Source organism: Watersipora subatra, chromosome 2, assembly GCF_963576615.1.
Source record: "Watersipora subatra chromosome 2, tzWatSuba1.1, whole genome shotgun sequence".
NCBI classification, from domain to species: domain Eukaryota; kingdom Metazoa; phylum Bryozoa; class Gymnolaemata; order Cheilostomatida; family Watersiporidae; genus Watersipora; species Watersipora subatra.
The window spans coordinates 26,905,373-26,916,658 of NC_088709.1; the positions used below are offsets into that span (position 1 = coordinate 26,905,373).

Consider the following 11,286-nt stretch of genomic DNA (forward strand, 5'->3'; position numbering starts at 1 on the left):
GCTTTTAAACTTCAAACTGAAACTTTGATTTTAGAAAAAATAACTCAAACTTGATTTGTTTGTGTGTATAATTAAAAGGATAACATCTGGTATCCATCAAAGTATTGCAACCACTCTTCATGTGGATTGCTGGTTATTTACATATTACAAAGGGCTGGCAATGTTAACTTCAAAGCTTCACATATGTTTTGAATTTTAACTAGCCATGTTTTATAATATAGCTGATTATAATATTTGACTATCTTTAAATTTGTAAAATCCTTTAAACATGCAATTTTTTTCCATTAACTAATTTTCTAAAAACTTATAATTAATTGATAAAATGATTGTCAAAAGGCAAACCTAATTTTCCAGTGACACTTAAGCCTGTAGCTTCTATTTGTATTGTTCTTGGTGCATTTTAAAACATTACGTATCCTAAAAATTGAACAGTTAGTAACATTTTAGTCACACATTGTTATTAAATAAATGTTGGTGCCGGTATATTCTGACAGCAATGTATGATCTAGCAAGGGTTTGCTTTTTGTGCTAGTGTCTTATGCAAGTTAATATATTATACATGTAGATTGCAATTGTATTCTATTTATTTTCATGAATTACCATCATCATCACCTATGTCTCCTATATACACCATTTTAACCATCCAAAATGTGTCTTACGCTGCTAATACTGTTTGTACCAGCTGCAATAGCTGAGTAAGAAAAAGCCTTGCATCAGCAGTCATTGAATCGTGTACCAGTATCTGTTGACAATCCTTTTCTGTTAGCATATTCTATCTGTAGGCGGTGCTTTTTGCTAGTGCAGTATACATTCTATTTGTAGGCGATGCTTATTTGTTACTATTTTATAGCTGTGGGCGGTGCTTATTGGCTAGTCAATGTATATATAAGTGAAAATTGACTTATTTTATCTAAAAGCTACAACATTAGCAAGGATGGCAGGTCTTTCATTTTTAGCAATGCTCATCTTGCTCATATCAGTGACAAGTCAAAGTAACGTCGGACCATATAGTGCTGAACAAGAACTTTTTGTTTACCGACAACAGATTTACACCGTTCACCAACTTTTGCAAAATGAATGCCCGGAACTCATCAGATTGAGAAGAGACGTCTATGATGAGAACATGCTGCCTTTGCACGTTGAAGTTGCTAAAATAGTTTATGGCAATCTGTTGCAAGCTCTGCGAGAATGTCGCGCAAATGAGACAGCAACCCAATCTACCGCAGAACCTTCAACTAGACCATCTGTAGCAGATATGCTGCTAATACCACGAGGTATGAATTATGGCAAAGGTTTTATTGCACAAAAATAACCAAACATTGATTTTTTTGTTTGGTGAAACAGGCCAGTTTAAAAGCACTATTTTTCAAACTTGTCAGCTTCCTAGCAAAAATGTCCTTTTGCGATTTTTTTACATGTTTCATGTACACCACTCTATGGTCTTGTTGTTATGTGTATACAAAATGATTAAGTTAGTTGAATTTATAAGTTGTAGTTACTTACCATTAAGTAAAATATACATTGATGGTAAAAGACCTACACTAGATTTCACCAGATAATTATTTTTCAGATTGTCAGCAGCTTTATGATCGTGGATCCCGCTCACCAGGAGTATACCTAATTGATCCACCATATGCAGATATTGAACCATTTCCTGTCTGGTGTGACTTCTTTGATGACCATGGGTGGACAGTATTTCAAAAAAGATTTAATGGCTCAATTGACTTTTACCGTAACTGGACAGAATACAAGTCAGGATTTGGTAACATTGTCGGAGAGCATTGGCTTGGTGAGTGAAACTGTCTCATCAATTAGAACAAACATGAAAGTGTTGTATTCATTGCACTTCTGTCGTATGACGACAATTCATTCTAGTGTTGTCATCGGTAGAAATGTGGAATATAGAGGTATAAAATGTAGTATATAGAGGTTTACAAAGCCATAGTTAGTATCTAATGTAACATCCCTTAATAAAATAACACCAAAGGTCATATTTGTATTGTACTTATTCAAAATTGTTAACAAAATACTTTATAAAAGCTTTCAAAACTATAGGTAACTTATAGTCCATTTGGTTGCTCTAGGTTTTTTTCAATGGTAATCATTTTCTTGCTTCTTTATTCAATGTAGTTATCAGACGCCAGACCAACGGCAATAGAGCTACAGTTATTTATGTTATTATATGCTTATATATGTATAATACCTTAAATTTTATAGCCATTATTATAAAAAACCGCTAAAATTAAAACCGTGTATATGTATATATATTATAATATATACATATAATAAAAACTTGAACTTGTATAAAAACTCGTAAAAACTTTGTCAAACTGTAACTTTCAAACTTTATATCATGAAGGAATGATTTTGTGCAGAACAGGTTCTTTTCTTTGGAAATATTAGACAATTTGTAACTTCTGAGAATACAAGTATTTAACAGATTAATAAAAAAATATGACAGAATATGGTAGTATTTTGTGGTTGAAATTTTATTAGAACAATGTCTGCCAAAAATGGTTAAATCAAAAATTAATATTACTAAAAAAGGTTGGAAACTAACTAAGTAATAATAGGTAACAGTGATAGGACAATGAATCATGGTTAAATATCAAACAGATATTAAACTCAAATTGTGTTTAAAAAATGCAAGTTGCAATAAAAACGATAACGTAACAAACTGTAAAAACTTATATTATAAATTTCAAAAGTTATACAAAGTTTATAAATGTAATAAGAGAATGTAAAGCTACCTATATACATATTTTTCAAAGTATGTAAATGTATGTAAATATAAGAGAGTGAAGGATAACTTATACTAACGATAAATCTTACAGATAATCTTACATTAATCTTACAAATGATTGTTGTAAAATGTGAAAATAATTACGAAGTACTAATTGGTTAGGTTTAAAAAGAAAAATGTGAAAGCTAATACACAAAGTGAGCACTGATAGAAAAATCTTTTAGACACGCATTTCACGAACAAAACATTTGGCGGTTAAGGAAAGGAAATAGCGCTGGTTACTATACTATATCGCTATTAAAATAAATGCTAATTAACAAAATGAATAACATTTAACAAAGTAAAAACAACTGTAAAGGTTTTCAAAATTTTTCAAACAACTGTATAACTTTCAAACTTCATATCATGAGGAAAAGGTTTTTAAACCACTGTAAATTTAAAAGTTCATAATTTTCTGCTTTTAATAACGCACAGTTCAACCTATTCTAGCGGAACTGTTCTAGCGTTGCTAACTGATTTTTTCGAGATCCGAAACAATTTTTCTCATTAAAATAAAATTATATAGATTTTAATCCGTTCCAAGATGAGGAAAAACTTGGGTAAATTCGAAGATATACTTCGGTAAAGTATGTTTTCAACATTTTACACCATAAGATGTACTGTATACTGCATACTATAAATAGAAACGGGTTTATATGGATCGTGTTTAATTTTAATAAATTGTTTTATATTTATGATGATGGAAAAAGAAAGCAAAAGTTAACATTTCGTATCTTTGGCTTTTAAAACATCTAAAGCATTAAAGGTTAAAATACAATACTAAAACATATGCAACCGATAGTTACATCAAAAATCGTAGGAAAGAGAAAATATAAACATTAGTGGCTTGTTTACTTTACATCTTTAAAGGAGACTCATCATCCAAAACAATTTAAGGTAACTCAAATGGAAGGGTTAACTCCCTAGCAAATTTCTTCGGTAGTGGAGGTGTCGTCCCACATGGGTTCTCCCTTTTTGTGAAGAATTTACGAAGCGTAAAATGCTTATTTGTTTTCGAGCGTTTCTGGAGCTTTTCTAGTTGCAATGCGCATGCTCTAGTTTAGTCGAGAACCGACTTTATGTTCGAGCTTCGAGGCAAACAAATCTCAAAATCATTGGTAAAAAACCTAAGGCTAAAATAATTTGCACGCGCACGACGTAATATTTTATAGGAAAATGCATCTGAACGCTATGGCATAATAGCTCAGTGATAGAGCAGACAGATAAAACCCTCATCGATGTGAGAGCCGTCGTGAGTTTGAATCCATCAGATCGCCGAAAATCAGGATTTTAAGATCTATAGCCGGATTTCCAACGACGACACACAGACATTGAGAAATATACATATAGATATATACATGTATAAATTTGTGTATACCATGTACAAATATTATTTCAGAAAGTTGTGTATACAAGTACACTTATTACAGTTAAGTACTTTTGTATATTAAATCACATTTCTTGATTTGGGAAGGAAGTCAAACTTTCTAAAAAATTGTCGACTAATTATTCTATCATTGTTGTTAGGCTTGACCAAGCTTTATGCTCTCACCAGATCAAACCAAAGACTCAACATCTTAGTCAGGGCTTCAAACAACTCTAACCAGACTGGAACCTGGGCTAGTTTTTTCATACATAATGAGGACGAGAACTACCGCCTAGAGGTAGGTGTAATATTTGAAATATTAGCAATCTAACAGATGTTAGTTATTTTATGAAATGCTCAAATCTCAAATATTTGTTTCATCTGAAACTTTTTACTTCATTAAAATATTACATCTTACATATTTCATTATTTCAAACACATTAATTGTATTGTTTGTGGGTTCTGTTACTGAAGAGTGGAACAGCTAATAATTTTAATTTTTTTTGCAGATTAATGAAATATAATCAATGCTCATAAAAGCTGTTTGTTCCTAGCTATTTTAATTTATTTGTTAATGCTGAAGTATCAATTAAATCTTTATTCAAATATTCCATCTCTATTCCAAAACGAATTGCCAGAAATAATTAATATTTCAATGTTTGTATTGAGGGCAATTCTTTTAGACTAGTCACTTCTCATTTGCCTAATCTCTTTTAAAACCTGCCATCCCTTTTTACGCAAACACAGGTAAATTGGCAGCTGAATGAACATTTATAGATTTAATTCTATCCAAATGGTTACTAGGTAAAAAGCTTAAAACCAAAGCCAACCTGGCAGTCATCGATCACTCTGCTTCAGCAATTTCGCACAATGTTGCAACCTGTTATGCTAGTTATCAAGCTTTAAAATATATTGGGTAAAGGTAATGTAGCAACCTATGACTGATTAGAATAGAAATTATTTCAGTTACACCCATTTACACAAAAAAATAAAAATGTAATATAAAACTTCAAAAAAATTAAGCCAATCTGACACGAACCAGAAAAAAGACAAACCATAACAGTATTTATAAAGAGCTGCATGTATTGATTAAGTTTAATGTATTGGTTGTGCTTTTTAGTACAAGATGTACATAGTTTGATGAAAAAATGTACATGTATGATGAAAAAATTATTCGTTGGGTATTGAAAACATATAAGTTATATAATGTATTCATCAACTGATAAAAATTGTCAAAATTATATATGTAAGTGTTGTAAATGATTTGCAATAATATTTAACATTACAATTCATCATGTGCAGCACTGCTGTAAAGAGTTCTTATCTTCAAGACAAACGCAGGTGTAACATGAACTTTGAATTCATCTCAATTAAATTTAGCTTACTAATCACACACGATTAAAGCTATGCTTAACTAAGTATTTTTAGCTATTTTACTGATTATTTTCTTATTAAAACTTTATAACTTATCAGTTTCTGTCTTTGCTTTCACTAGAACTTTTAGTGGACCTGTTTACAACTTTTTTCAACATAATTCGGCAAAGAAGCCCAAAAAATGCTGTTTTTGTAATGAAGGGGATTTTTGTTAGAAGCTAACGATAAATTTTCTACTTACCTGTCAATCAAAAAGATCGCAACTCTAGCTTTGCTAATAGTTTTAGAGGGAAAATATTACCATTTTACATAGAAGTATTGCTGAACCAAAATAAATCAGTCATTGAGTCTCTTTCATTTGCTGTGAAATGTTTTTGGTGAACAGCATTTCGTCGTCTTTGTTTTTTGACGCACATGATAAGCACACCGACCGCCAAACTTGAACTTGGGCAAAAATTGTTTGTTGACATCATTGGAATAATTTTCATATGCGGATATGAAAAAATCATTATGTTCCACTTCGTAAGATGAAAAATTCATATATCCGGGTCATCGTATCTTGAGGAGGAAGTGTATTAAACTTGCATGACTACATAAAATTTAGCTAGTTTTAAAAACAAATAAAATTGGAAATATTTACAAGTGTTTTAACCTTTTTCCTGCCATCAATGTACAAATTTAGCCTTTGGCCTACGACCAGCCATTTTGCTGAAAATTGCCAAATTGGCCGGGTGATATGGATAATGTTATTTCATTCCAAACCCTATGTAGAACGTTTTTGCTGTATATTTCATGTTGCCAAAATACTAGCAACCAAACTATTTAATAAATGTAATGTATTTGTACAATGTGCATTGCTAAATTTATGTAAAGCTCGGATCCATACAAAGCTATAACGATACTGTGCAATATTCCTTACTCCTACAAGACTGTTACTTTTGTTACCATCAGAGTCAGTGCTGCCTCTTTCATTGCCTGAGTCATTAATTTTGAATCCGGATCAGGTATAATGTCATCAACCAAAGTAATTCTTCGTTTTCTAACTCAGGAGGTACTTGCAAAAGCCATAATAACACTTAATAGGTAGAACACCAAGAAAAGAACTGAGAGCTTTTAGTTTAGAAATTCCCAAACAAAGATTTAAAACTGCTTCACAAGTTTAAAGTAATTTTATAGAGACATATTCGGACAACACTGTCAACACCATAAAAAAACTAAAGATCGTTGGTTATGTTGTCAAGGAATGGTAAAATTAAGTTACTACACAATCGGTCGGAAATTCACAAAACTTTGCATCTGTCAGTCAACCAGAGATTTCACATAAATGCGCATTAGACAGAGAAAAGGTTAAGCTTAAGCATGACAACTAAAGAATGTTCAGTGCAGTGAACCATCACTAAAAGTGCTGGTGCTTAGTTTTGGTCAGACTTTTTAACTCTTTACTCACAGGTTAGTGACGATGGATATGAAGGGAGTTTAGAAGAGTTTACCTTATCCTATTATAATCATAAAACTGCAAAACTGGATATGGTAGTAGCAGGTGATATAAAACTTCAGAAGAAAAAAATTGGCAAATTTGACGTGAAAAAAAAGAACAACAAACCTATACAGTAATTATGAAAAGATAAATGTATTGATAAAGTTCAACCTATAAGTTAGGCTGTCTAATACAACCTACATATATTTTTCATTTTGCCCATTTTTAAAAATAAAAAAAAAGATTTATTAGAATCGCATGCCTACATTACTTGTAAATATTTTTAAAAACTAATAAAGCTCGAAATATTTCACAATTGTTTTAAGTTAAGGCTACTAAAGGATCAAACACTAGAAGTCATTAGAACCATCACTAGAAATGCTGGTGTTTAGTTTTGGTCAGACTGTTAAACCCTTGACTAACAGGTTAGTGATGATGGATATGAAGGGAGTCTAGCAGAGTTTAGCCTATCCGATCATAATGGTATGGATTTCTCAACAAAAGATAGAGATAATGACGTATATGGTGGAGCCTGTGCAGTCAGCTTCCATGGTATGTATGCTGCCACAATTCTAAATATTCTCTGTTACTTTTATTAAAACTTACATTATGCTCTTTACCGAAATGTAAATGCTAGAAGGAAATAGTTTTAATCAAATTGTGAATAGTATTATTTATTCAAAGAAAATTACAATGTGAAATCTAATTCGATATTTTCCGGTAAAACAGAAGTTTGAAAAGCTTTTGAAAATTGCTCTGGTTCACACACCGTTTTCCTTATACCATATGTTTAAGTAGGTTGAAATCATTGCATGACTGATTAGTTTTCTCAGTGAAAATAGCGTTCGTGCTAGTGAAGTTATAATCAAAGCTTTCTATGTCATGATTAGGTTGTGTACAATAATAAGTTACTGAAAGTTAGAATTCAGCATGAGTTGATTTAGTTGGCCTTATTTAGCTATTTAGTTTGATTTAGTGTCCCACACTGCAGGCACGTCATATCTATTGTTCGAAAGTCCCAAAAGTACGCAAATACTTATTATTTTTAATAAGTCAAAACATGTCAGAGACGCACTACATCTGAAAGATTTGATAGAGTAACTATCACTATTCTCTGGCTATAGTTGTTTTAGCAGATTGGTGAGGCTTCTCAACTGACCAATGAGTATTTGTACAAGAAGAGATTGTAAACAAGTATACACTGTTAGATTGTTTTCAGGTATTAATTCCTAAAAAGCATCTAGTTTTTCTTCAACTCTTTAGCTGTGTTGTTAAAAGAAGGTGCAGCAGTTTTCCAGATTGCGTAATATTATTATCATCAGTACCTAAATATTTTGAATGTTGAACCAAATTGCAAATTTTAAATGTTTACTAAACTTGAGCAATCAAGGTTTTTGAAGTGCAATTAGATAATTATTCTATCTAGCAAGACTTTGGTCAAGTTACTTGACATATTAAAATGAATAAAGCAATAAAACCTACTGAAATTATCACTAAAGCTAAAACCAAAAGAAAAAATATACTTAAATTTGCCCTAACTTTGCGGTACTTTATTCAAAAACTTCACTCTAACAAATGGTGGGGCAATATTCAATTGAATTCATGTTTAGTTTATCAGCACAAAGCTGGGCTTACTTTAAGCTATTTAACAATGAAATAGTGTTTATTGCATCTATAAATTCAAGTCTATTACAAGTGTTTACACCTATGAATGTAAATACTATGCAGGGTGAATAAATTTTTAATTTGTTTAGCAATAAAGTAACAGACAAAATTCAACCATTTAAGTAGACTCATTGATTTAAAATGGAGTTCAGTTAATGCACAGAAAATTATGATATCTAAATAATGCTTTTATCAAAAATCTTCACCAAAAGTTCAAAAATGTAGTTTATAACTATGCATTATTACTGACTGTGAAATGAACGCTGCAACATTTCAGCTTTTTTGTGCGAGTCTTATATGCATTCACAAAAATAGTTTATTATTAGTTTATCATGCATCATTTGTGATCCAAGCAACCTGTGTTTGTATTATAAAATAAGTGTATACAGTATTTGTAGCAAAATGATATATTTTAGGTGCATGGTGGTACAAGAGATGCCACCTCTCCAATCTTAATGGAGGTTATAATAGGAATAGCACCAGTGGAATACGCTGGTCTCCATTCTCTAACCAACTGGTAGAAACTGTGATGAGAATCAGCAGAGACTAACGTGCACATTTGCTCTCAAAGTACTGAAATGACTGTACAAGTATATATAATTATTGAGAAGTTGATTTCAACTGTTATTATTTTCAGATTTCATAGCTTTCGTTCAATATTTGTTTGCAAAAGTTATTTTGATAGTTAGCCGACTGTCTTCCTGTACCTAATGCTTCCAGATTTTTGCATCTACGTTGGTTGATTTATAGTTGCTTTGGTAAGACTTACACATATTTTTGTCATTTTGTACATTGTCTATTGCCACATACTGTTATACAGACATGTTTGTTGAAGCAATGCATAAATACATGTAATCGTTGAAAAATAAATTATCAATCAGTAATTGTCATTGTGCTACAATGCTCCTTATTTTTGGGCTGATACTTCTGTACACAGCCAATTGAATTATTATCACTTAGAGTCAGGCATATCAAGATTTATTTATTACCTTTACAGATAAGGTCTAGATAATATTTGTGGCATGAAAGACTGTCAGGTTATTATTTAAATATGATAAAATCTGTGTATTTTGTTTCATAGTCTTGTCCCCCTTTTATCACTTCTCTTTTATTTCACTCTCATGCAGTCCTTTCTCTTTTGCTTCCTTTTAACTTCCATCTCTTCGCTTTTTTCTCACCATCATTTGCCTCTCTCTTTTGCCTTTTTCCTAATTTTTCTTCTTTTATTTTTTCTTTTCTATCAGTTTTACTTTTTCTTTCACATTCTCTTTGCTCTCTCATTGCAAAATTGTTAACTTTACTAGCGATTTCTTTGCTTTTTACACTTCTTTATTTTTGTGTTCCTATGTTTCTTTTTTTTGCCTCTTACATTCTTTTTGGGTTCTACTCAACCTTTCTTACCTTTGTATGTGTGTAATCTCTACTCTTGCCTTGCCCTCTCATCTATCCTTTTCCTCTCCTCCTTTCTTTCTGGCCTTTTTTCTTAATTGCCTCTTCCTCATTCATCGTTTTATCTTTTCTTCCTTATAACTTTTATGCTTTAACTTTTCTCGTCCTCACTGTCTCCTTGTGCGATTCTTGTTTTTATCTTACCCCCTACTTGCTTTTGGTCCTCCTAAATCTTTAAAATACCATAATTAACTGGATTATTCATACCAAGGAGCTTATCAAAAACTAAAATTGTATTTATCTGCAAATGGCTGGCTAAAGCACAGTTGTACCATGGCATAATGACCACCATTAGAACTCATACTCTGATATTCTCTCAAGTACTTAAAAATGAGACTCTGAAAGTAAATAGACCCCATCTTAACAAAATTCAGTTCACTGTTCAGCCAATGATATTCTTTTATGTGTTACTAGAATGGCAATCTACAAGTGTGTTAAATCTACTTAAAGCGTGTGTCTGTGTGCGTGCGTGCGAGCGGTCGGGTGTGTGTGTGGATGGGTGTGTTTGCATGGGTTTGTTAAAATGTGTGTTTGTGTGGGTGTGTTAAAATGTGTGTTTGAATGTGTATTTGTTTGTATGTGTGTGAGTGTTTGTATGTATGTGTGTTTGTATGTGTGGGTTGTATGTGTGTGGGTTTTTATGTGTGTGTATTTGTGTATGTGTGTCTGCATGTATTTGTGTATGTGTGTCTGCATGTTTTGGGTGTGTGTGTGTGGGTGTGTGAGGGTGTGGGTGTGTGGGTAAGTGGGTGAGTGGGTTTGTGGGTGTGTTGGTATGTGGGTGCGTGAGTGTGTGGGTGTATTGGTGTGTGGGTGTGTGAATTGCTGGAGTGTGGGTGTGTGGGTGTGTGTGTTTGTCTGTGTGTTAGTATGTGTGTGTATGTGTGTGTGTGTGTACATATGTGTGTATTTGTGTATGTATGTGCATGTGTGTGTATGTGTGTGTGCGTCTGTGCGTGTTTGTATGTTTGTGTCTGTATGACTGTGTTTGTTTGTGTTTTTGGTGTGCGATCGTATGTGTTAGTTTGTACATGTATGTGTGCGTTTGTATGTATGTCTATGTAGGTATGTGTTTGTTTGAGTTTAGGTGTGTGCATGCGTGTGTCTGTTTGCTTCTTTCGTTCGTACTCAGTTAGATTACATTCATATATACCGTAAAACCTCTAATTGAAT

General features: G+C 32.3%; 1 protein-coding gene across 1 annotated transcript; it reads left to right on the forward strand.

Annotated features, from left to right (window-relative positions):
* The first annotated feature begins 927 nt into the window (after window positions 1-927).
* LOC137387642 (microfibril-associated glycoprotein 4-like) lies at window positions 928-9,548 on the forward strand. The gene is made up of 5 exons (XM_068074122.1): window positions 928-1,274; window positions 1,571-1,789; window positions 4,310-4,446; window positions 7,425-7,551; window positions 9,081-9,548. The coding sequence occupies exons 1-5, from the start codon at window positions 935-937 to the stop codon at window positions 9,212-9,214; spliced, it is 957 nt and encodes a 318-aa protein (XP_067930223.1). The 5' UTR covers window positions 928-934; the 3' UTR covers window positions 9,215-9,548.
* The last annotated feature ends 1,738 nt before the right edge of the window (window positions 9,549-11,286 follow it).

Excerpts from the sequence above, each read along its gene's own strand:
- LOC137387642 (XM_068074122.1), top strand. The coding sequence starts at position 935 with ATGGCAGGTCTTTCATTTTTAGCAATGCTCATCTTGCTCATATCAGTG. Across the intron at positions 1,275-1,570 it reads TATGCTGCTAATACCACGAG|ATTGTCAGCAGCTTTATGAT; the intron begins GTATGAATTATG and ends ATTATTTTTCAG. Across the intron at positions 7,552-9,080 it reads CTGTGCAGTCAGCTTCCATG|GTGCATGGTGGTACAAGAGA; the intron begins GTATGTATGCTG and ends GATATATTTTAG.